Raw genomic sequence first — 25744 nt, 5'->3', positions numbered from 1 at the left:
TTGTTTCCTGTTCTCCTGACGTAACGCCTAATCCTGATTTGTGTCAAGTAAATTACATAGAATAATTTTAGTAAGGAATTTAGGAACGGCTGTATTCAGCTTCCATGTGCTAAAAATAGCTAGACAGCATTGGGATTGTACTCGGGCACAAAACCTGTGAAAGAGACCCTCATATCCAAGGGATTAATCACCATTAGAGCATAGTCTTTGTGTTGTTTGTGGAGTTGGAAATCATTTTGGGTGGAGTCAGTTGGTAAAAATGTACCAGCTCCTGTTCTAAGTAAAAACTTGCATTATAATATATAGTCTCACGTGCACACACACTTTTTTTTGTTGTTGTTTTTTGTCCTGGATCTGAGTTATATATCAATAGGAGCTGGAGTTGAAGGTTTAATGTACAGACTCCACAGCCCTGGATATAATCATTCCATATCATCAAGCTGATCAATCCATAGACTGGTGGGTTGTGTCCATCTACCAGCAGGTGGAGATAGAGAGCAAACTTTTGCCTCCCTATATGTGGTCATGTGCTGCCGGAAACTCCTCAGTATGTTCTCTATCTCAGCAGGTGGTGGTCACACACAGCAGCAGCAGCTCTGGCTAGGCCTCCAAGCCTAATTTTTAGGTTTTGTTGAGTGCCTGGGGTTGAGGGCTCTTTTGAGCAAGTGCAAAGGTCCCTCCTTTTCTCCCCCCTCCCGCTGGCTCCGTTAAAAAAAAAAAAAAAAAAAAAATTTTAAACGTCTTTAAAGGCGTTTATTTCGACGTTTATTTAAGCGTCTATTGCAGCTACTCACTGGGACACCAGGTCGTTACAACTCGGAGCGGACAGCAGGTAATTTTACCTTTTTATAGCGGGCGGGGGTTCCCCGATTCTTCTCCTCGTGGCACATGGCGTCGGAGGGCGAGGGCGCTAAGGGTCGCTCCCCGGGTCGCTTGAGCGCTTCTAGAGGGGATGCGGGGGTCTTAAAGCCGGATTCGCCCTTGTTGGGTGGCAGTTTCGTGACCGATGAATGTCCCGGTCCTTCCTCCGGCGTGGCGGTTTTTCCCGCCATAAACGCCCATCCCCCGCTCCTCGCCTCCGCCATTTTGGCCGGCCACGCGGCTCGGACGGCTTCTTCTTGGGCCGCCCTTGAGGTTGGAGACATTAATGCCATGAACGCCCTTAATTTGGGCGACGGCACAGAAGCGGCTATAAATAAGAGCCGTTCTTCCCGCGCGGCTCCTTCGCGGAGTTTCGCGCCGGACGCCATTTTGGATGCGCAGCAGGCCTCTCCCCCGCTGTTGCGAGCGCCGGTTGAGAGTGCGCCTAGGGCTGTTGCCCAGGCTGCGGAAGTGCACAGTCTGGGGGGTTTCTCCCCCGAGTTTGTTTTGCTGCTGCATCAGGCCTTCCTCATGCACAACGCTGCCCCCGCTCCCTCGTCTGGTAAAGAGGTTGAGGTTCCCAGAGGTAAACGCCCTCGGGTTGATTCCCAGGCCTTGGAGGAATTTGTCTCCTCCGATGTAGATGAGGGCAGCGTGTCTGAGGTCTCCCAACGGTCCTTTGCGGATTCCTTGGAGGAGACGGATCCCCGCTCGGATGGAGCGGATGACCCCTCTGCAGCGCGGCTTTTTCGCCCAGAGGATTTGCCCAACCTGTTGTTACAGGCCATGGACACTTTAAAGATTTCCTCTCCGGAGGACGTCTCTCCCTCAGCCCCTGTTGGCTCTGCCATTATGCTGGGGACGAAGCGCCCGCCTAGAACCTTCCACGTGCATGATGCCATGCACACCTTAATTTCGGCTCAATGGGATGTCCCAGAAGCGAGCCTTAAAGTGGCTAGGGCTATGTCCCGCCTCTATCCGTTGGCTGTGAGTGAACGTGAGGCCTATCTGTGGCCTACCGTGGATTCTTTAATCACTGCGGTGACTAAGAAAACGGCATTGCCGGTGGAAGGTGGCACGGCCCTAAAGGACGCCCAAGACAGGAGATTGGAGGCGGCCTTAAGGTCGTCCTTTGAGGCGGCTGCTTTAAGTTTGCAGGCCTCAGTTTGCGGCTCCTATGTGGCCAGGGCGTGCCTGACTATGGTGCAGCGGGCTTCCCCCTCGGATCATTCCTTGAGGGATGATTGGCCAGCCCTGGAATCGGGCTTAGCCTATTTGGCAGACTTGCTGTATGATGTCTTGAGAGCCTCAGCTAAAGGCATGGCTCAGACAGTCTCTGCGCGGCGGTGGCTTTGGCTGAAACATTGGTCTGCTGACCACGCCTCTAAATCCCGCCTGGCTAGATTGCCTTTTAAAGGCAAGCTGCTCTTTGGGGTCGAGCTGGACAAAATCGTGACCGATCTCGGCACGTCTAAGGGCAAGAAGTTACCAGAGGTCAGGGCTCGGGCTAGTGCTCGTCCCGGTACCTCCAGAGGACGGTTTCAGGAAGCCCGTCGGTACCGCCCGGGCAGGTCGGGTTCTTCTGCCCCCTCTTCCTTTAAGAGGCATTTCTCCCCCAAGCAGCGTTCCTTTCGCAGAGACCGCCGTCCCGGAGGTGCTCCCTCCGGTCCTCCCCCAGGGTCTCGTACCCAATGACGGGGTCTTGGTCCACGCCCCAGTGCAGATTGGAGGACGGCTGTCCTCGTTTCTGGGCGAGTGGACCACAATAACTTCAGACGCTTGGGTGCTGGAAGTCATCAGAGACGGCTACAAGCTAGAGTTCTGCCGACCCTTAAGAGACGGGTTTGTACTCTCTCCCTGCAAGTCTCCGGTCAAAGCTGTGGCAGTGCGACAGACTTTGGACAATCTGATCCGCCTGGGTGCGGTCGTTCCGGTGCCAGAAAGTCAGCTTGGCATGGGGCGTTACTCCATTTACTTTGTGGTACCAAAGAAAGGAGGTTCTGTCCGGCCTATCCTCGACCTCAAAGGGGTCAATCGGGCCTTGAAAGTGCGGCACTTTCGCATGGAGACTCTCCGCTCTGTTATAGCGGCAGTGAAGGCAGGGGAGTACCTGGCATCCTTGGACATCAAGGAAGCGTACCTGCATATTCCCATCTGGCCTCCTCATCAACGCTTTCTGCGTTTTGCAGTCCTGGGACGACACTTCCAGTTCAGAGCCCTCCCGTTCGGGTTGGCTACTGCTCCGCGGACCTTTTCCAAAGTAATGGTGGTCATAGCGACCTTCCTGCGAAAGGAAGGAGTACAAGTCCATCCTTATCTGGACGACTGGTTGATCCGAGCCCCCTCTTATGCAGAGTGCGGCAAAGCTGTGGACCGGGTAGTTGCTCTTTTGAGCTCCCTGGGATGGATCATCAACTGGGAGAAGAGCCAGCTGCGCCCGACTCAGTCCCTGGAGTATCTGGGAGTTCGGTTCGACACCCAAGTGGGCAGAGTGTTCCTGCCAGACAATCGGATTGTCAAGCTTCAGGCTCAGGTGGACCAGTTCCTGGTAGCCTCTCCTCTTCGGGCTTGGGACTATGTGCAGCTGTTGGGCTCTATGACGGCCACGATGGAAGTAGTGCCCTGGGCCAGGGCTCATATGAGACCACTACAACATTCTCTGCTGCAGCGCTGGACTCCGATGTCGGAGGATTATGCGGTGCGTCTTCCCTTGGATCCAGCAGTGCGCAAGGCGCTGAGCTGGTGGATGCAGACAGACAAGTTGTCTGCGGGAATGCCTCTGGTGACCCCAGAGTGGATTGTCGTCACGACGGACGCCTCATTGTCGGGCTGGGGAGCCCACTGCTTGGGAAGGACAGCGCAGGGGCTCTGGTCTCCTGCAGAGGCGAAGTGGTCTATCAACCTCCTGGAACTCAGAGCCATTCGGTTGGCGCTGTTGGAGTTCATCCCGGTACTGGTGCTGAAGCCTGTACGGGTACTGTCGGACAATGCCACGGCTGTGGCCTATGTCAACCGCCAGGGAGGTACCAAGAGCGCCCCTCTAGCCAAGGAGGCTATGAGTCTCTGCCAGTGGGCGGAAGCGAACCTGGAACAGCTGTCAGCGGCCCACATTGCCGGAGTCATGAATGTCAAGGCGGACTTTCTCAGTCGCCATACCTTGGAGCCCGGAGAGTGGCAGCTATCTGCTCAGGCGTTCTTGGACATCACGAAGCGCTGGGGCCAGCCGAGCCTGGATCTGATGGCGTCATCGGCCAATTGCCAAGTGCCGCGCTTCTTCAGCAGAGGACGGGACCCTCGATCCCTGGGAGTAGATGCTCTTCTCCAACAATGGCCGACACAAGAGCTTCTCTATGTGTTCCCACCCTGGCCCATGGTGGGCAGGGTCCTAGACCGGGTGGCAAGACATCCCGGCAGGATAATCCTGGTGGGTCCGGATTGGCCCAGACGTCCCTGGTATGCGGACTTGATCAGGCTCTCAGTCGACGATCCTCTGCGGCTGCCAGTGGAGCAGGGCCTGTTACATCAGGGTCCCGTGGTGATGGAGGATCCCTCCCCCTTTGGTCTTACGGCCTGGCTATTGAGCGGCAGCGTCTGAGGAAGAAGGGCTTCTCAGACAAGGTCATCGCCACTATGCTGAGAGCGAGGAAACGCTCTACTTCTACTGCTTACGCCAGGGTGTGGCGTATCTTTGCAGCGTGGTGTGAAGCAGGCTCACTTTCTCCCTTCACTGCTCCAATTTCTTCAGTGCTGGCGTTCCTGCAAGAAGGTCTGGACAAAGGCCTGTCGCTCAGTTCCCTTAAGGTCCAGGTAGCGGCTCTGGCTTGCTTCAGGGGCCGCCTGAAGGGTGCTTCCCTGGCTTCCCAGCCAGATGTGGTGCGCTTTCTCAAGGGAGTTAATCACCTGCGCCCTCCTCTGCACTCAGTGGTGCCTGCGTGGAATCTCAACCTGGTGCTAAGAGCATTGCAGAAGCCGCCGTTTGAACCCTTGTCGAGGGCATCTCTGAAAGACCTGACGTTGAAAGCAGTCTTTTTGGTGGCTATCACTTCAGCCAGAAGAGTTTCCGAGCTCCAGGCGCTCTCATGTCGAGAGCCTTTTCTGCAGTTCACTGAGGCAGGAGTGACTATTCGCACAGTGCCTTCCTTCCTGCCCAAGATTGTTTCTCGCTTCCATGTGAATCAGCAGCTCTGTCTCCCTTCCTTTCGTAGGGAGGACTACCCAGAGGAGTACTCTGCTCTTAAATATCTGGATGTGAGACGAGTCATCATCAGATACTTGGAAGTGACCAATGATTTCCGGAAATCGGATCATCTGTTTGTCCTGTTTGCAGGTCCTCGTAGGGGTCTGCAGGCTGCTAAGCCTACAGTGGCAAGATGGGTCAAGGAAGCCATTGCAGCGGCTTATGTGGCCGCAGGGAAGGTGCCGCCTATCCAGCTGAAGGCTCACTCCACAAGAGCTCAGGCGGCCTCGATGGCAGAGGCCGGTTCCGTCTCCTTGGAAGAGATATGCAAGGCGGCAACTTGGGCTTCGGCCCATACATTCTCCAAGCATTACCGCTTGACTGTGGCTGCTCGGGCGGAGGCCCGGTTTGGAGCTTCAGTGTTGCGGTCAGGGATTTCTATGTCCCGCCCTGGGTGAGTACTGCTTCGGTACATCCCACCAGTCTATGGATTGATCAGCTTGATGATATGGAAGGTAAAATTATGTATAATCATACCTGATAATTTTCTTTCCATTAATCATAGCTGATCAATCCATAGCCCCTCCCAGATATCTGTATTGTTTTATTCTGGTTGCATTTCAGGTTCAAGTTTACTCTTCAGTTACTTCAGAAAGACTTCGTGTTCAAGTTTTTTCACGTGGATTCTTCAAGAGTTAAGACGAGTTTGTGTTACAGTGAGCTGCTGCATTCCTCTCCCCTCCGTTTTACGGGGCTGGATTGAGACTTATAATTCTGCCGGCACTCCCTCCCGCTTCGTGCGGCTGTAGGGCAGTTTTGTACCCCTCCCGCTTCGGCGGTGTTCGGGTCAGTCAGCTCCTCCCCCGGTTGCGGTTGCAGGATAAGCCAGATCCCCCCGCATCGGCGGGTGTGGTGTCCCTCCCCCGCTCCGCGGGGATGAGCTGGACGGATTCCCCTCCCCCACTTGTGTGGGGATGAGCTGGGTTAATTCCCCTCCCCCGTTTCGGCGGTGGTGAGCTGGGCAGAGTGTCCCTTCGTGGGTGTAATTCTCTAAGTGCTGAGTCCTGCGGATGGAGCTTTGATATCGACATACTGAGGAGTTTCCGGCAGCACATGACCACATATAGGGAGGCAAAAGTTTGCTCTCTATCTCCACCTGCTGGTAGATGGACACAACCCACCAGTCTATGGATTGATCAGCTATGATTAATGGAAAGAAAATTATCAGGTATGATTATACATAATTTTACCTTGGTCAATTCAGTATGAAGTGCCTTAATGAAAAATCAAGTTTGTGAAATCCCAATTTAATTCAAAAATCTCACATTTCCATTATTGTGATTTCTTTGGCTATTGAATGTCCTTTTCATATGTTTTGTGCCTATGAGTAAATATCTGGAGCTTATTTTCTTTTTGAAATTTGAAGTCAAGCTGTTTTTGGAATAGGAAGAATCTTTTTGTTTGAGTGATTAGAAGAATTGTGGCATTCTTGCCTCTTTTTGCTTGAGTTTTTATTTCTTCTTCAAGTCTTCTCAGGACATCCTTATAGCAGGATCCCGGTCTCCTGGTTTTAAGTTGAATAATTTGATGACATATCAAAGTATTTGAGCATTTGAAGGGTGGTGTCTGTTGAATGACGCCTCATCCTTTTCACCTAGCCAGACCAGTCCAGACGAATGGCTTGTGTTCCTCTAACAGAAGATGGTGACAGAGTACATAGCTTGCTGAGCAACACTGGCATCTTACACAGGATGATACATCAGAACTCCAGATTTTGTATTTTGAGCAGAGGCAAGCAAGCAGACCTGTGCAGTTAGAAATTGCTTAGCAAGGCCTTAGGACAGTGTGTGTGTGTTTTGTTTTGGAAGGGGGCAGCAGTGGGTGTCCCAAGGCAACAGTCCCTTTGGGATCCCCTTGTGGAGTTGGTTGGATCACAGGTTTCTGCACAATTTTAACATAGCGGTTTTGATGAGATAATTGTCCGTTTCTCTCCATTCTGCTCTGCCTATCTCAGGGGTAAAGGATACTTACCCTGATAGTCTGTTCTGGGGAGTTACTGCCTTCTTTGAGGTGGCGATAAAGTTTCTGAAAAAATTTTAAGAAGAGAAAGAACAGAGCAGACCAAAGAGAGAGGAGATGGACTTTAGTTTGTACGTTGTTCCCTCTCTTTTGTTATATCCAGCATGCCTGTAACCATGCAGTTCATCACCGGCACCCTGCCTTGTGCTAATTATCCATTCTCTCGCTCATGCTCTCACTACCATCTCCTCTCTCTTTGGTGTGCTCTGTTCTTCCTCTTCTTAAAGAACTGTGTTCCATTTTTAAAGGTACAGGCTTGCTGGAGCCAGAATAAGCTCTCTCTGCCTTGGCTACACCAGCAGGCGGTCACGGGGTGATGTGCTGCTGCTGGAGGAAGAAGGGATTTTGGCAGTTATACAGTATAGAACCTTTCTCCAAATGAGCTGAGTGTGGGCCTAATTAATGGCAACAGCTGTTTTACTGTCACATGGTCTTTGAGGAAAGCAGATGTTTGACCAGTCATACTAACACCAGCCATCTCTGAGGGTACCTCAGCCTCCCTAGGGTTTCAGGTAGGGAATACTGCTGGGAAGTTTGTGCTGCTGGGGAGGTAGGTTGACATAATTCAGCCTAGCCTTCATCTGCCTGTTGAGTTACGCCTTAAGCATGATGCAGGAGCCTAGCTTCAGTGCCCTTCCCTCCTGTTTTATCTTGGGGAGGAGGGGGGTCCCCCCTCCCCTGTTATAGAAATGGAGAAAAATGAAGGTAGATAAGACTGAAGATCCTGTGTTGCGGATAACCATTTGCTCTGCCTAGAGAGTTTTGGTCATCTTCGAGGCAGTCCTTGCTATTTGCACGGTGTCCTCTTTTCTTCCCATGGTGTTTTCTCTGTTTCATGTTAATCAACCAGATCTGCTTCATTCAAAAGGGATGAAGATCAGGAAGGTTACGTTTATGGGACTTTCTGGCAAGATTTTGTTAAAATACCTGATGGTCACATATCCTTTCTGAAGAACGGATCATCCATTTATCCTCTGATCGGGGTAAGGGGAAGGGCAAAGCTTCTTTAAGGTTTGAAGGAAACCATCATAGAGGCCTGTGTCTCGAGAGGTTTCTTTTTTTTATTTTTTTTTAAATTACATTTTCATATTTATACAACTCCAAAATAGAGAAGATAGAAAAAAGAAAATCACAATATTACAATAAATTTAAATTATGTCATATACAGACATTAAATGAAATGAATTAACAACACTTTCGTCCATAAAGTTTGGAAATAGTATCCAAGATATAAGAAATTTATTATCATCAAATAAACATTTGAGAAAACAAGGAAATAAATAATTTACTGCTTCCCGGCTATTCCTTTTGAAGCCTATCTTAACAGTGCGCATCTGTTACCCTACTGTTACCACTATTTCGTCTCTGCTTAACAAAAATTCCTCTAACTGTTTGGGCTCAAAAAACTGCAATTGTTTAGACTGATACAGAATACGACAGATACAAGGAAATTTCAAAATAAAACTCGCTCCAAGAGCCAAGGTCCTGGCTCGAAGAGCCAGGATACCCCTACGCCTTTTCTGAGTTTCTCTAGATAAATCAGGGTAAATTCTAACTTTTGAACCCAAAAACTGAGAGTCCAAATATCTGTCTCGAGAGGTTTCTCAGCCCTCTAAGGTGTAAGGCTGATTTGACTACGTTCAAGTTGCTTTCTGAGCGGAACAGAGAATCTTTTCACCAGAGGACAAGTGCAAGGCATCCACTTGGTCATCTTTACATTTCTAAACATTACCACCTGAATATTCAGTCCAAATAGGATGCATCATACTGGTCAGGTGTCCTGAAGGGAAGGCCTTTGCTTACTAAATGTACAAACAAAAAAAGGATGAGAAGAGAAAGAAAATTATATTTAATACAAATACTCTTCAATATCAATATATGCAATGTGAAAACAGCCTTTTTATAAAACATGCATGCTTATGCTTCAAATGCTAACACACAAATTAAGAAAATGGAAGGAAAAAACCTTGGCATCGTTGTAACATATGCTGAGAAACTACAGGTCAGTCACTTTGTAGGCATAAAAAAAACCCCTTCCATTCTATAGCATAAGTTTCAAAACTTTAGAACAATTTGGACAATTTTCAAAAAAACTACTACTACTTATCATTTCTAAAGCGCTACTAGGGTTATGCAGCGCTGTACAGTTTAACAGAGAAGGACAGTCCCTGCTCAAGGAGCTTACAATCTAAAGGACAAATGTACAGTCAGTCAAATAGGGCAGTCAAATTGGGGCAGTCTGATTATACAGACCTTATCTGTATAATCAACACCGTCCCACTGACTGGCCAGCGTTTCCCTTTTTCGCTGCATCATGGTGGAATGGAGCAGGTTTTAAAGGTGGCACAAACTGGCCTTTGCTTACCCCACTCAGTCTAGAGCAGGGGTGGGCAACCGCGGTCCTTGAGAGCACAAGGCGGTCATGTTTTTGAAATTTTCACAATGAATATGCATGAGATTTGTTTGTATGTACTGCTTTCATTGTATGCAAATAGATCTCATGCATATGCATTGTGACTTATCTTGAAAACCTGACTGGATGCCCACCCCTACTGTAGAGGGTCTGAACTGATGAGCTAGATCCAAGAGGCAAGCAGATTACTTGCATGATGATAATTTTGTTCCTGTGGCTTATCCTGAGTCCACCTGAGAGATGTCTCAGCTTGCTTTCTTAATTTGTTTTTGTTTACTTGCATTCATACACACACACACACACACACACACTATATTTCATCCGAGGCAGTGTACAGCAGGAATAAACTGAATATAGGCAATTACAGCAGTAAACATATTCAGAAAATACCCATTATGGCTTAGTCTGCAGGATCTCGGATTGTTTTGCAGAAAGAGTTTCTTTATCGTTGAGGTTAGTTCATTTGGATTCACTGTAACAGTGGATACAAGATTGGAAAGGGAATGAGAGAGCCGACTATCCGGCTGTATGGGCACTTTATATAGGATGATATCAGTGAGATTGCCTATTCCCCCACCTTCATTTGCTGGTAGGGAAGCATCGCCCATGTATCTGAATTGGTCTGGCTAGGCGCAAAGAATGGAAATTAGCAGGTAGGGTTTGTGGGGGGGGATTGTTTTTTTATTATTATTACTATTCTCCTACCTTATCCACAGATTTTTCTTTTTTTTTTTTGGTTTGGTTCTCCTGTCACTTTTCATTGTATTCTTCAGACGGCCTTGCACATCGCTGTCATTATTGGGCTCCCAACCTTCATTAAGAAATTGCTTCTGGCTGGTGCTGATCCCTGTATCCAGGAGAAGAATGGCAACACTGCGCTCCATGTAGCATGCAAGGAGGGACAATACCCCTGTGCTCAGACCCTGCTGTATTCCACGGATCTCAATGCATGTGCCCAAAACATCCATAAGATTAAGAAACAGCTAGACAGCACCAACTATGACAGTAAGCAGCTCTTCTGTCTCCGTGTGTAATGTATACTTCACCTGCAAAAAAAGAATCTAGAAATGAACATGTGGTGGTGACCTAGCAGCAAGGGACCGAAAAAAGGTCTGTCTTCATTTTCATTGTCCTTCCTTTTGCAGGTTACACAGCCTTACACATTGCTATCATCAGGAAAGATCTGCAAATGATCAAATTCCTCCTGGCATCAGGAGCCAATGTTAACAAACAGGTTTGTACCGAGAACGGGCAAAGTGAAATGTGATGGGGTTGGAGGGAGAGGCTGGACAGGAGCTGGGGCTAGAAAGGTGTTGTGGACGATCTAGAAAACATGACTAGGGCCAGCCTAGTGACTCAGTGATAAGGCCATTATAGAGGACCTGGGTTTAGTTCCACGCCCAGGAATGTGTTCCCTGATCCAGCTGTGAATGCTACGGAAAGAATGGGCAATCCTCATTATTGCATGAGGTGATACACAGGGTCATTTTATAAAGGTTGTTTTACATGCTGAAAATGTCTTTAATAAAACTACCCAGCAGTATACACACACGTTTGCATGATGACAAGACAGTGTGTACTTCTATGCATATCACGGGGGTTGGGAAGGTTGTGACTGTACATACATACATATAAAATACATGAGTATAGGCATAGACTAGGTGCAAATGTTTGGCATTTGTGTTGCAGGGGCTTGTTCTTGCATATTTCATTAATGCAGTACCATACAAAACAAATGCAAAGTGATGCACATTGGGAAGAATAATCCAACTCGTAATTGCCTGGTGCTGGGGTCCACCTTAGGAGTCAGCATTCATGCAAAAGAGCTCAGTATCATTGTGGACAATACGCAGAAATCTGCTCCGTGTGTGGCTGTGGCCAAAAAAACCTAGGAATTATTAGGAAAGGGAACTCAAGACCAAGAATATTATAATGCATCTGTTTCACTCCATGGTGCGGCCTCACCTCGAGTATTGCGTTCAGTTCTGGTTGCCGTATCTCAAAAAAGATATAGTGGAATTAGAAAAGGTTCAAAGAGGAGCAACCAAAATAATAAAGATGATGAAACTCCTCCCATATGAGGAAAGACTAAAGAGGTTAGGGCTCTTCAGCTTGGAAAAGAGACAGCTGAGGGGGGGGGCGGATATGATTGAGGTCTCTAAAATCCTGAGTGGTGTAGAATGAGTACAAGTGAATCGATTTTTCACTCTTTCAGAAAGTACAAAGACCAGGGGACACTCAATGAAATTACATGGAAATACTTTTAAAACAAATAGGAGGAAATAATTTTTCACTCAGAGTAGTTAAGCTCTGGAACTCGTTGCTGGAGGGTATGGTAGTGGCTGTTAGCATATCTGGGTTTAGAAAAGGTTTGGATAGGTTCCTGGAGGAAATGTCCATAGTCTTATGGAGATGGGGGAAACCACTGCTTGCCCTGGGACTAGTAGCATGGAATGTTGCTACTAATTGAGTTTCTGCCATGTACTTGCGACCTTGATTGGCCACTGCTGGAAGCAGGATGTTGGGCTAGATGGACCATTGGTCTGACCCAGTATGGCTATTATGTTCTTAAACTTAGCATTCTGCATATCACTGAATACAGCCCTATGCAGATCACAGAAAAGCTAGGCATTTCTAGGAAATAGTCATCTTTAAATGACAAAATTGCTTAAGCAGAAATATTTCTTAGAAGTTTAACATCTTTTAAAAAAAAGTCATATCATTATTTTAATGTCTAGGTTCAAATGACAGTGTATTTCAAGTCAACGCTGGTACATTGATACCTGAAAGTTTGAGAGAGCACTTTTTTTAGGAGTAGCCTAGTGGTTAGTGCAGTGGACTTTGATCTTGGGGAACTGAGTTCAATTCCCACTGCAGCTCCTTGTGACTCTGGGCAAGTCACTTAACCCTCCATTGCCCCTGGTACAAAATAAGTACCTGAATATATGTAAACTGCTTTGAATGTAGTTGCAAAAACCTCAGAAAGGCGGTATATCAAGTCCCATTTCCTTTTCCCCTTGTCCCTTATGACATCACAATATCAGAAGTGAGCCAAGTATCGGGCAATCAAGCCATTGTGACATCACTGATGAGGTTGGCTCTTATTGGTGGAATGAGTGGAGGAGTAGCCTAGTGGTTAGTGCAGTGGACTTTGATCCTGGGGAACTGAGTTCAATTCCCACTGCAGCTCCTTGTGACTCTGGGCAAGCCACTTAACCCTCCATTGCCCCTAGTACAAAATAAGTACCTGAATATATGTAAAGTGCTTTGAATGTAGTTGCAAAATCCTCAGAAAGGCGGTATATCAAGTCTCATTTCCCTTTTCCCTTCCCCTTTCCCTTTACATCTGGAAAGTGTAGCAGGTAATTTCTATGATGCAAGTGCTGAAAATGTGGTTAAATGGAGCCTGATTTTGTATTTCGAATACTAAGGGGCTCATTTTCAAAGCACAATTAACTTATGGAACTTACACAGTTCCATAGGTTACTATGTAACTTTGTAGGTCTAAGTGCTTTGAAAATACACCTTTATAAGACTTTATTTGAATGTGGCTCTGCCAACCACTGGTAACCAATACTCACATGGTTTACAAGTCTACCTGTAGTGTTTTTGATGATTTCGTAATTTAAGTATGACTTTGCAGACACAAAAGACGATTGCAAAAATCAAGTTGTGTTAAAATACAAGCTTGAACTAATATTTTAAACTGATGTTGATGAAAATAATACCAAATATTCAGATTTGTCTCGTCTTTTTAAAATACCTAACTAGAGCATTCACCTGATATTCTATTGTTAAAAGATGAGTCTAAAAAGTACTGGCAATTCTTTTAAAATCTTATGGGCAAGGTGGAGATTCCAGTATCTATCCCTTGTTCTAGCCTCACCTAAAAGGTGTTTTGTTCTGTTGGTTTTTTTTTTTTTTTTAACATTGAATAGGGAAAAAAGGTGTAACGCATTTTTCAACTATAGAAAAAAACAAACAAACTGGTAGAATGCTCCTATTTCAATCCTGTTTTCAACTTCATATTGATGCCTGCGTAAAAATCAGGCTTTTGGTGGCCATATTTAGAGTCCACGTTAGGCAGGATGTGGAGGGAGCTGCTGACCATGGTTCTGGCCAAGGAGTGTCGTGGTGAAGAGGTTTACAACAATAGGGGAATGCCTTCTTCCCCTCATCCCCCAGGGTAGTTGTGAATGAAGAGTCAGTCTCGGCGTGCAAGGAGAGACAGTACACCTATGCTCAAACCCTGCTGTATTCCACGGATCTCCATGCACGTGCCCAAAACATCCATGAGATTCAGAAGACGCTAGACAGCGCCAATTATGACAGTAAGCAGCTCTTCTGTTCGTTGTGTAATGTGTACTTCACCTGCAAAATAGAAGCTAGAAATGAACAGATGGTGTGATAAAGCAGTGGTGGTGGATTTGAGCAGGAAGCCCAAAGGATTGGAAGATATTTTTTAGGGGCAAAAAGGGAAATGGAGAGAGATTAATTACTTTGTGGAGTGTGCTGATGTTTTTATGTGGGGTTTTTGTTTTTTGTGCAGGAGCTGAGCTGTGGCCGCAGTCCTCTACATTTGGCGGTGGAGTCGCAAGTCCCTGAGGTGGTAGAGTGTCTGCTGAACGCAGGTGCAGACACGGGTGCCAGGATGTATGCTGGATACACACCCATCTACAGCGCCTCCTACCGGCCTGAACAAAAGATCCTGCAAATGCTGCGGGACTTTGGCTCAGAGGAACCAGACTGGGAGTCTGATGATAGCCTGGATATGGGAAGTGATGTAAGGAATTGACAGTCATGGTTGTCCCCTCCATTTAAATAATCACAAGTGGTGATGAGAAATGGGGAATGAACAGGTGATGAGAGACTTCCCAGGCATCCTCTGTGCTGTCTTTAGCACAGTGCTCACCAGAGAGAAGCCTTGGCACAGGGATCTCTCCCACCCCACCCCTCCCCACCAAGCCCAAGGATGGAGAATGATATAGTGGGAGCTTAACAAAATGCAAAGTAATTCAGTTCATGAGTGATATTCAGAATTGAGCCTGCAAAGAGGTGGGATAATGTAGGATACAAATGCAACAAGCAAATAAATAATGATTCTTAGATGTGAAAGTGTTCCATAAAATAAACACAAACATATAATGAAAAAAATGCATAAAAGGAGCCTTGTTATATACCCAATGTGGTCACGGTTCAACAAAGCACCTGCATAAGGGTAAAGTTTGTAATGAAAGAAACTAGATGGAGTACAGTGTGTCACCAAGACCAGCTTATTTTCAAACCCTACAAATCTCAGGTTGGGGAAAGACCCAAGTCCACTTCTTCAATACAGGACCAGGATGCACATGCAAAAATGTAGTCCTGTGTACAAGTCATCAAACAAGCAGACACTATCAAAAATTCATTAAAGTGCCCTTCAGAATTAAAATCTACTAACATCTTTAGTGAATATTTACTCTGAGATAATATTAGGTCCTTGGTGTAGGATTCCAACTAAATCAGAGAAAATATAAATGTGTGAACATAGGTCTAATACATCTCAAGATGGCAGTGAACAAGAAGCCGGTTAGAGTCTGAGCTAAAAGATCCTTTTATTCTGGAGTAAAACACAAGCCCGACACTTGCTGTGTTTCGTCCATGCAAGGGCTGTTGTGAGGGGCTAAACGGTACCAAAGTGGTGGTCTGGGAGCACTTCACCACCTTAGTAAAGAAACCACACAGTCCAGAAGATGGCAGCCTCTCAATGCTTTTCTGCTAATATCACACAACCAGGGTCGGGCTTGTTTGTGTTTTATTTCGGAAGAAGCTTTTAGTTCAGACCACAGAGTCTGATCTGTTTTCTTGTTCACCTGTATCTTAGAGTTTGTGGATCGCTTGCCCTGTTTTCTTGGACCTAACACATCTCAAGCCTGATCTTTGTTTCCAAGGACGAGTCAGAATTCCCTGGGTTGCATTGGCTGTTTATGCATTTTAAAAAAATATGTCTGTTTTTGTAACGGGAAAACTTTCCATAAAATAACGTGATAAATTTTATTAGTCATTATGGAACAGTATTATATTGTGTAATTGATTGAGATACTTTTCCCCCTTATCCTTCTTTGTTTTCTTCAGGTGCGATTGTATGCAATAACCAATTCTGTTACTTGGTTTTTAAGAGTATATGATGAGTTTGTTGGTTTCTTTGGTTTCAGGAAGAATACGATGACATTGTGATCAACACTGTACCTTGTGACCACTGAGCATCGTCTGGTATTACAGCCCCCCCGTCACCACTACTTCAGTGACCCTTCGTGTGTGAAGCTCAGTTCTTTCATGCACCCTTCTCCTAGAACACCTGCTGTAGGCTCATTCAACCGAGTTGAAAAGACATTTCTGTATGAAAGCAATGGCTGTCTCCATATCTTTTTCCCATTTGGAATAGTGCTCGTCTCTTGTAACCTTTCTGTGGTAACAGCATTGTTTTTATTCACATCATTCTGACCCGGAGTAGGAGAGTTATCAACTTTGTAATTCTGTATTCTGATGTACAGAACATTTCCAGGTGTGTGTGGTGTTGGTATTTGAAGAAGACTGAATGGGTACAGCCACCTGTATGCTAATTGTTACATTGGTGGGGAAGGCGTGGCTGAAAAAGGTTGTGAGCTTTTCGTAGCGTGGACTTAGGTGGCTTTGTGGCAATTATGGTGAGCATTTTGAGAGTTGTGGATGATGGATGACATGAAGGTGACCGTGGCAGGTTTTGAACGAATGGAGTAGTGTAGGTGGTGTATTGTACAGTATCTGATCACTGTGAAACAGTGTCCTGCTTGGTCCCATGTTGCTGTCATCCTTGCACACTTGTTCTTACCTTTTCAGCTTATTGTCTGAACGGTGTTTCCATTGGACGTGGCAGCTGTTCATAGTTCTGCTCAGTGTAGCTCTTCCCTCTTTTCTTGCACATGAACCCTTCCCCCCCCCCCCCCCCCCCAACCCCCTGTTTATGTCCTTTTTCTCACCTCCTGGCTTGGTTTGCTGCTCTTTACCATGTATTCTGAAATTCCTCTCTTTGTTTCTGCTCTCAAGCACACCCTTCAAATCCTTATCGTCTGTGTATCGGCACAATATACTGTACATCAGATGGATGGAATTTCTCTCTCTAATGTGTTGATTGACCTACTTAAAGAAGGCAGAAAAGGTTTCATCAAATCCTTCCTGCCAGAACCAGCCAGGTTTTTCAGCCCTTCTTTGCAGATGGATGATCCTTGTTCACTTAACTTGTCTACCTTGGGCTAGCAGCCGTCCTTTCACGAAAGAAACTGTCAAAGTTCTGTATGAAGGCTGAGACTGTACAAGTGCTGTAGCTGTGAAACGAAAGCTGTTAGCGCAGTCGAGGTAGGCACATGAACGAACAGAGAAGGGTGAATAAGAGGCAGAGCGTAGTGTAGGTAAGTGAGTACTGTCCAGTTGTAACTTGCTGGTTTTTCTTTGGTCAAAAGCCCTGTTTGTACTGTTAAAATTTTTGTGATGATATAAGGATTTGGGGAGTGCTAAGTCGGAAGCCTTGGTAATAATTAAAGAAGAGTGTGAGCTTTCTGGTCACATGGCAGAATTCCTTTAAACAGTCACTTCATTTCGTTTTCGGTCATGAAAACCAGCTTCCCTGTGGTATTCCTGATACGCACAAAGGGGAGACTGCGGTAAAGGTTTCCCCAGAGTTAAACGCCGGGATGATGCCCACTAAGTGTGAATTCTGTAAAAACAGTTCCATGTGCAGTTTTGTGTCTGTAAGTTTGGGTGAGGAGCACTTATGCCAGCCAGAGGCTGCTATAAATGCTTTCACCCAGCTACTGTCCGGTGTGGAAATCCCAAGTATACTAGAACTGTGTGCCTAAATCCTGGCCACACCTCTGACTCGCCCATTCCTCTCTCCTGGCCACAACCCCTTTTCAGTGCCACAGGAGATAAGGTAGGTGAGCAGGGTAGATCTGAGTATAATTACTAATGACTGCTAATTAGTGCTTTTTTAACACCAATAATTGATATAATCTAGTAGCCGGTTTAATTTACATGTGGATCTGTGATTGCACCCAACTTTTGCCAACCTGTACAGAATCTAGTGCTAAATGGTAACAATGGGAGAAGGTTCTTTTAGCTGACTGGTATGCGATTGCTTTCAGGTAAGAAAAGCATTCTGATGGAGGTGGAAAAAGAAGGGTCTTCAGGAAAGGAAATGTAACTGTAAATTGTACAGTCTTGTTGGCCTATTCCCTGAGTGTGGAACTATTAATCCTTTTCAGAAGAAACTTAAAAACTAACTGCTCTTTTAAAAGACTTGTCATGTTTCGATCACATTGTATTTAATTTAGAGAATTACTGCTTGCTCTGATTTCCTAGATGAGGGATGGGTGTCCGCAGATGACCCCTTTCCCTGCCCCCCGGTCTGTGCACTTGAATGTGAAAAAAAACCTACCACTTAAATTTCAGTTACAAGTTAGTGAAAATAATCTTTTCATTCAATAAGAAATGCAGGCAGCAAAGATGTTTCACCTCAATAAATCTCACTAAAACAATGTTTATCGTTAAAATGCGAAAACAAAGTACATTGGGTTGTGTGAAGTACCTGTTTCTCTGAAAGTATGTAATTGATAATGGTCAACACATTATTTTATTTTTTTTTTTTTTGTATTTTGATAACTGGATTTAAGCACAGTTGTGTCCTTTGTAATGAAATCTATATATGTATTTTTTATGTTTTGCATGTAAATACATTTTTCTGAGTGTGTCTGTAAGTTTTACTAGATTGTCAAAGGGGTTCCTGACACCAAACGTTAAAGAACTTTTGGCCTAGTCCTAAGACACTGTCCTGCCCCCCTCTCTTTTCTCCCCTTTATGCAAGATAGAAATAAACTGTGATTGCCTTAGCACTAAGTGTTTCAAACATCCATGTAGCTCAGCAGTGCCAATGCTAGGACACAAAATTTCCAACAAGTTCATAATCTCATGAGTTGAGTCTCTTAAGTGATGTGTCAGCCTGTAAAGGAGGAAGATGACATGTTGGTTTTTTTTTTTTTTCTACCGTGAAGGAAGTCATAGTAGTGTTGATTCTAATGCCAGGGAGTCTAATATGACACATGGTAGCGACCCTACAGCAATGTCTTTTTCCATTGCAGACACAGATGCACTGTCCCTATATGTGTGTGGTTGAATGGTGCTATCTTCTGGTGAATTAAAACAGCTTAAATGACCAAGCTTGATAACATCTTGTGTTTTGTTTTTGCTATTTATGTGTATATTTTTCCCCCTTTAACCACTTTATGTATGAATTTGTTCACATGTTGATTAGAGGAGTGTGGTAGCCGTGTTAGTCCACTCTTAAGGTTATCAATAGAAATCAAACAAAATAAAACATGGAAAAGAAAAATAAGATGATACCTTTTTTATTGGACATAACTTAATACATTTCTTGATTAACATTTCTTGTATTAAGTTATGTCCAATAAAAAAGGTATCATCTTATTTTTCTTTTCCATGTTTTATTTTGTTTGATTTCACATGTTGACAAAGCAAGATGCCCTCTAAGTTTCCTGAAGTCACATACAGTCCCAGCCTGTGTACATGTATTACTGGTTCTAATATCAAACGATAAATGAGATTGATAAGCTAAGGATTATTTAGGTAATATGGATAAGCTGGTAACATTTTTAAACTAAATGAAATGTGAAAAAAAACTATTTCATGGTTAGGCAGAACAGTCAAGAATCTAACCAACTAAAGAACACTTCAGCATATTCTTGTATGTTTAAACAGAAATAAAGGTCAATGAAAACAAAACTTATACGCTGATATTGTTTGTTGGACTAACAATACATTTTTGATGAAACTGGGTAGTATTGGAATATCTGGCACAGTGATGAAATGATTTCGTGATTTTCTTTTAGACAGGTCTGATGTGGTTACCATGAAGAGGGGAGTTTCTTGGACTTTTGGTCACCTATCAGCAGAGTCCCTCAGAGGACCCTACTGTCTCCCATTTTGTTTAATGTGTTGTTACCTTAAGCAACCTACTTGAAAGAGCTGGTTACCAAATCTACATATATGTGGATGACATCACTTTTGTTTACAATTGATTCTGATTTAGAAGATAAACTCGCTCTAGTAGCTCGATGTGTGTCTCATCAGTAATTGGATGAGCAGTTACTTGCTTAACAAGGAGAAGACAACATTTTTGGTGATTGGTAATAACCTTGAATTTGATAAGAACTTTACTTTTGAGGTGGAAAACCTAATTTATACTTTAGAAAAATTGCTCATCTTAAAATCGATGGTTATGCCTAAAGTTTATCTATGGACGATTCAGTAGGTTATTTGACTGCAAGTTGATTTTGGATCATGTGAAAACTAAGAAGAATATGAAAATGTATTCATCAGGATCAGTTTAGGTTAATGGTGTAATTGCTCATACCTGAGTAAATTAGATTATTGCAGCATAGTTTACTTGAGCATATCAAAACATTTACAAAAAAGATCGCAGACAGTTCAAAACATGGCTGGCTGTTTAATTTTTGCTTTGAAAAGAATGACCATTTTACTACTACTACTATTTATCATTTCTATAGCGCTACAAGGCATACGCAGCGCTGTACACCAAACACAAAAAGACAGTCCCTGCTCAAAGAGCTTACAATGTAGATAAGACAGGTAAACAGAACAATTAAGGGTAAGGGAATAATAGGTGAGGTTAAGGACAGGGCAACCCCATTCTGTGTATCTTTACATTGGCCTCAATGGAGGCTTGAATTATGTTTAAACATGGCTGCTTGATGTTGAAGATTCCATCATCTGTTCTATCCCTTTTGTGCTGACCTATATGTAATAGATATTGGTGCTCATTTTCAAAGCACATAGACTTACAAAGTTACATAGGTTATGTGCTTTGAAAATGAGCCTCATCATGTCTTACATCATTTTATGTTTGTCATTTCCAAGCTATCACAAAGCACCTAGCCAGCTGGCTGGGGCTACCCTGCGGCCACTTAAAGGGTCTATCCCCAGCACAGCTTAGGTCTGCCTGCTCTGCCTGCTGCTTGTGCTCTACACTAGCACCCTCCTCCTACTGACTGGGTCCCAACTCCCTCTGGGCAAGACTCCTGCTCTCTGGGGCCATACGCCCAGTGATCCCACAGTCCCGGAAAGCACTCACAGACCCAATACAGAAATCACCAGGATTCTTAGTCCAGACAAGCAGAGGCGATAAACTAAAAAAAGTCATGAAAAATTAAGAACAATGAACAGAAAAGGTGCACTTGTAACTGAATTATGGAGCAATTATAAAGCTAAACATTTGTTTACCATCTAAATAGTACCTGGGGAGATCAGGATATATAGCTGCTCACAAGTTATCAAATATAACTATTCACAGGGCTTCAGCAAAAAGATCCTTCTCTCTTTTCTCCCTGGCTGATGAGAGAAAAAAAAAAGCCCATATATGCTAGATGAATTATGCTCCTGGGCAATCAGAGCCCAGAACAACAAGTTTTAAAAGTAGTTGGCCACATCACTGCTGGTTACCTCTTATCAGTGTTAACTACATAAGTACATAAGTACATAAGTAGTGCCATACTGGGAAAGACCAAAGGTCCATCTAGCCCAGCATCCTGTCACCGACAGTGGCCAATCCAGGTCAAGGGCACCTGGCACGCTCCCCAAACGTAAAAACATTCCAGACAAGTTATACCTAAAAATGCGGAATTTTTCCAAGTCCATTTAATAGCGGTCTATGGACTTGTCCTTTAGGAATCTATCTAACCCCCTTTTAAACTCCGTCAAGCTAACCGCCCGTACCACGTTCTCCGGCAACGAATTCCAGAGTCTAATTACACGTTGGGTGAAGAAAAATTTTCTCCGATTCGTTTTAAATTTACCACACTGTAGCTTCAACTCATGCCCTCTAGTCCTAGTATTTTTGGATAGCGTGAACAGTCGCTTCACATCCACCCGATCCATTCCACTCATTACTTTATACACTTCTATCATATCTCCCCTCAGCCGTCTCTTCTCCAAGCTGAAAAGCCCTAGCCTTCTCAGCCTCTCTTCATAGGAAAGTCGTCCCATCCCCACTATCATTTTCGTCGCCCTTCGCTGTACCTTTTCCAATTCTACTATATCTTTTTTGAGATACGGAGACCAGTACTGAACACAATACTCCAGGTGCGGTCGCACCATGGAGCGATACAACGGCATTATAACATCCGCACACCTGGACTCCATACCCTTCCTAATAACACCCAACATTCTATTCGCTTTCCTAGCCGCAGCAGCACACTGAGCAGAAGGTTTCAGCGTATCATCGACGACGACACCCAGATCCCTTTCTTGATCCGTAACTCCTAACGCGGAACCTTGCAAGACGTAGCTATAATTCGGGTTCCTCTTACCCACATGCATCACTTTGCACTTGTCAACATTGAACTTCATCTGCCACTTGCACGCCCATTCTCCCAGTCTCGCAAGGTCCTCCTGTAATCGTTCACATTCCTCCTGCGACTTGATGACCCTGAATAATTTTGTGTCATCGGCGAATTTAATTACCTCACTAGTTATTCCCATCTCTAGGTCATTTATAAATACATTAAAAAGCAACGGACCCAGCACAGACCCCTGCGGGACCCCACTAACTACCCTCCTCCACTGAGAATACTGGCCACGCAATCCTACTCTCTGCTTCCTATCTTTCAACCAGTTCTTAATCCATAATAATACCCTACCTCCGATTCCATGACTCAGCAATTTCTTCAGGAGTCTTTCGTGCGGCAGTTTGTCAAACGCCTTCTGAAAATCCAGATATACAATATCAACCGGCTCCCCATTGTCCACATGTTTGCTTACCCCCTCAAAAAAATGCATTAGATTGGTGAGGCAAGACTTCCCTTCACTAAATCCGTGCTGACTTTGTCTCATCAGTCCATGTTTTTGTATATGCTCTGCAATTTTATTCTTAATAATAGCCTCCACCATCTTGCCCGGCACCGACGTCAGACTTACCGGTCTATAATTTCCCGGATCTCCTCTGGAACCCTTCTTAAAAATCGGAGTAACATTGGCTACCCTCCAGTCTTCCGGTACTACACTCGATTTTAGGGACAGATTGCATATTTCTAACAGTAGCTCCGCAAGTTCATTTTTTAGTTCTATTAATACTCTGGGATGAATACCATGAAGGAATAGTCAGTTCTCTGTAACAGTTTAGACAAACGTGCACCACCTGCTGCCCAAACTAGAGAAATACACTTCAAGAAATAATACAGTTCCACGGGCTTAAAAACTCACTGTTTTATTTATTTGTTACATTTGTATCCCACATGTTCCCACCTATTTGCAGGCTCAATGTGGCTTTTGTCACACAAGCCCTAAAAGCATATGATAGTAGAAAATATTTAACTCGGTTCTTCTACCACGTAGCTAATCTTTGGTAACATACCAGTAAATAGTAGCCCCCCCCCCCCCCTCCCGATATTCAGCTCTATTTAACTGACCAGAGTGGCTGCTGACTGGTTAAATAGCACTTAACTGGCTATCTGCTGACATTCAGTGGGGGGATAACTGGCTATCCCCAGTTAGTGAATAGCTGGTTAAATCGCACTATAATCGGCTATCTGACGATTTTTAAAGCAAGTTTATTGGCCATAGTTGGTCGTGTGAAACCGTAGAATATCTTTGGCCGGTTTCAAGATATGTCGACTTAGCCGGTTATCTTGAAACAACCTAAAAGTAAACTGGCTCAAGAAGTTGCTGAAGACCCACTTCTTTGCTATAACTTACTCCCCTATTTACTCTGCTGATTGATTGCACCCTTCCCGACCCTCACCCTGCTTCGTTTCCCATTGTTAGCTGCTATTCCCCCTGTCTATTCTTTGTACACTTTTCAGTATTTCTTACATTGTAAATTTACTTAACTTTCTGTAAGCCACATTGTGCCTGCATGAGTGGGAAAATGTGGGATGCAAATGAACCATAAATAAATATCTGGAATCAGCTCTGACCGCGGGCATTAGCTGGTCTAACTCCCGTGGTCTGAAACTTGGCCTCTAGATCTATGTTTAATTTTAACATTTTAAAAAGCCACCAAAACATAGATGTTTTTTTAAAGTATGTTTTGTAGACGCTGTCACATTACTGTTTTTTTCTTCGATGGCAAGATACCTTGAAACCCTCTGCGCAGTGTGTGGTGGCAGCTAAGAATGCAAATAGAATGTTAGATAGAGGAAAGGAATGGAAAACAAAAATGAGGATGTAATACCTTTGTATCGCTCCATGGTGTGACCGCACCTCAGAAACTGCGGGCAATTATGGTCACCGCATCTCAAAAAAGATATAGTGGAATTAGAAAAGGTACAGAGAAGAGCGATGAAAATGATAAAGGGGATTGGACGACTATCAAGTAGCGGGCAAGCAGATGCAAATCCAAATTAGTGCCAATTAAGTGTAGTTATTGATAAGAACCATTAATTCATACTTGATAGCTCATTAACTATTTTACATGTGCACACATCTTGAATTCTCGCCAATATTTTGGTGCCATATATATGTAACCCTGGTCCCCCTCAAACTAGTACAGGATACTGGCTAAGCTCTTTGGGATAGATACCCTGACCAGGATTCACAAAACTTTGAGTCCAACAAGCTGGGCGCAGGCCGAGACTGGGAGTGTTCTCCGGTAGGCTGGAGGGAATTCCCCCGCCCCCCCCCAGGTTTCCCAGGAAGAAGAAACCAGCATTCACAGCAGGTAAACTCCAACTCTTTAGTAATTCAACTCAACAAATGATTCATGAACTATTTATAGTTCATGGGTAGAGTAGGCAAAGAGAAACTGAAAAAAAAAAAGTTACATCCAGTTATTTGTCATTCAAGTCCATCCCAAACCAGTGGTCCCATGTGTTGCTGGGCCATGTCCTACTGAGGCTCCTCCACGCCAACTCCTTCCCCACCTAGGGTGTTTTTTTTCCCTCCGGGCCTTCCCTCTGTCATGACTCCTTGCTCCGGAGTCTGACCTAAAGTTCCTCTTCTTTAGATTACAATTTTCCAGTAGAGGCCCTGTTCCACCTTCCCAGGTCTAGGACCCCTCTCAGTACTCAGGGTCTTGGCAGGGGCGGGGTAACCAAAGGCCCCACTCTTTCACTGTCCAGTAATTTTATTTCTTGGACCACTCTACCTGCTTGGGCTAGACTTTCACCATCTCCCTACTTTGGGTAGCTCTGCCAGCTCCCATCACCATAGTGACTCCCAGGAGATCCTCCTTCTAGGGGTTACATATAGAATCCAGAGGATAGTGTCCTTTCTTTCAGAAGAGTGTGTACTCAATGACTTTATTCCTTTGACAAAAAAAAAAACCCCCAGCCAAACAAAAATGAACATTCCCAGAATAACATGGGAAACATCATGAAACAGAAAATTTCTGGCTGCCTATACCTAGTTGCTTTAGCTCTTGTTGTCCCAGGTGCACCCTTAGATTGTTAGCTCACAGTGATGGGGATTTATTGGATGTGCATTCTAAAAGCATAGTAATCTGCATTGAGCATTACAGTATAGTCTCGATTATCCGAACTTTGCTGATCCGACTATCTGGCATATCTGACCAGCAGGCCCCCGGTGATATCACTGCATTGCCGTTAAGAAGCATGCGGCTTCTCTTTCCGTTTTCCAGCCTATCACAGAGGGACATTTCAAATTCATGGCCCTAGTTTTACAGCAATATGGCACCATTATGAGCTGAGACCTTGCTTTTACTGCAAAATAGCAATGTTGTGACCCGGGGGTTACCGTTTTCCATGTTATCTGACAAGGAGTGGATCCCATTTATGTCAGGTAATCGAGACTTTACTGTATCTAGAAAGGCAGGCTAGACATTCAAATTTACTAACAGAAATGCACCTCCTATTTAGAAAATAGAACAAGTTGCAGAACACTGAAAATACATGATAGACTTTCTCATGTTGGCCATACATTCAGAACATTTCAGCAAATACAAAATAAGTGACCACCAACTGGAAATGGAACTATGTCCAGAAAAACTGAGCTCATCTACTCCAGTTTTAACCCCCTCCTTTCCTATTCTCTGCAGGACAGGAACTGAAGTGTGGATTTACAGTTTATTCTTACAGTCCGCAATGTCCACCAAGTTCTATGCAGATTACGAAAACCAAGAAATCCAAACAATCCTTGGAGAATTACAAATT

General features: G+C 44.5%; 1 protein-coding gene across 2 annotated transcripts in view; it reads left to right on the top strand.

The window, feature by feature from the left end:
• NFKBIB (NFKB inhibitor beta) overlaps positions 1-25316 on the top strand; it is a 31297-nt gene extending 5981 nt beyond the window's left edge. Inside the window, exons 3-7 of one of the 2 annotated variants that reach the window (XR_003943720.1) lie at positions 10304-10535; positions 10676-10764; positions 14080-14313; positions 15725-17033; positions 25306-25316. Coding sequence is in view for 1 of the 2 variants with exons in the window: in XM_030217579.1 (XP_030073439.1) it covers positions 10304-10535; positions 10676-10764; positions 14080-14313; positions 15725-15772 (603 nt within the window). In the remaining variant the exon portion in view is untranslated. Of the gene's footprint in view, positions 1-10303; positions 10536-10675; positions 10765-14079; positions 14314-15724; positions 18761-25305 lie in introns of those variants that run through there. The other variant, XM_030217579.1, reaches the window with a different exon arrangement.
• Positions 25317-25744: the final 428 nt, after the last annotated feature.

The sequence above is a fragment of the Microcaecilia unicolor genome, chromosome 11, assembly GCF_901765095.1.
Source record: "Microcaecilia unicolor chromosome 11, aMicUni1.1, whole genome shotgun sequence".
Taxonomy (NCBI): domain Eukaryota; kingdom Metazoa; phylum Chordata; class Amphibia; order Gymnophiona; family Siphonopidae; genus Microcaecilia; species Microcaecilia unicolor.
This window is presented reverse-complemented; position numbering and strand designations above follow the sequence as displayed.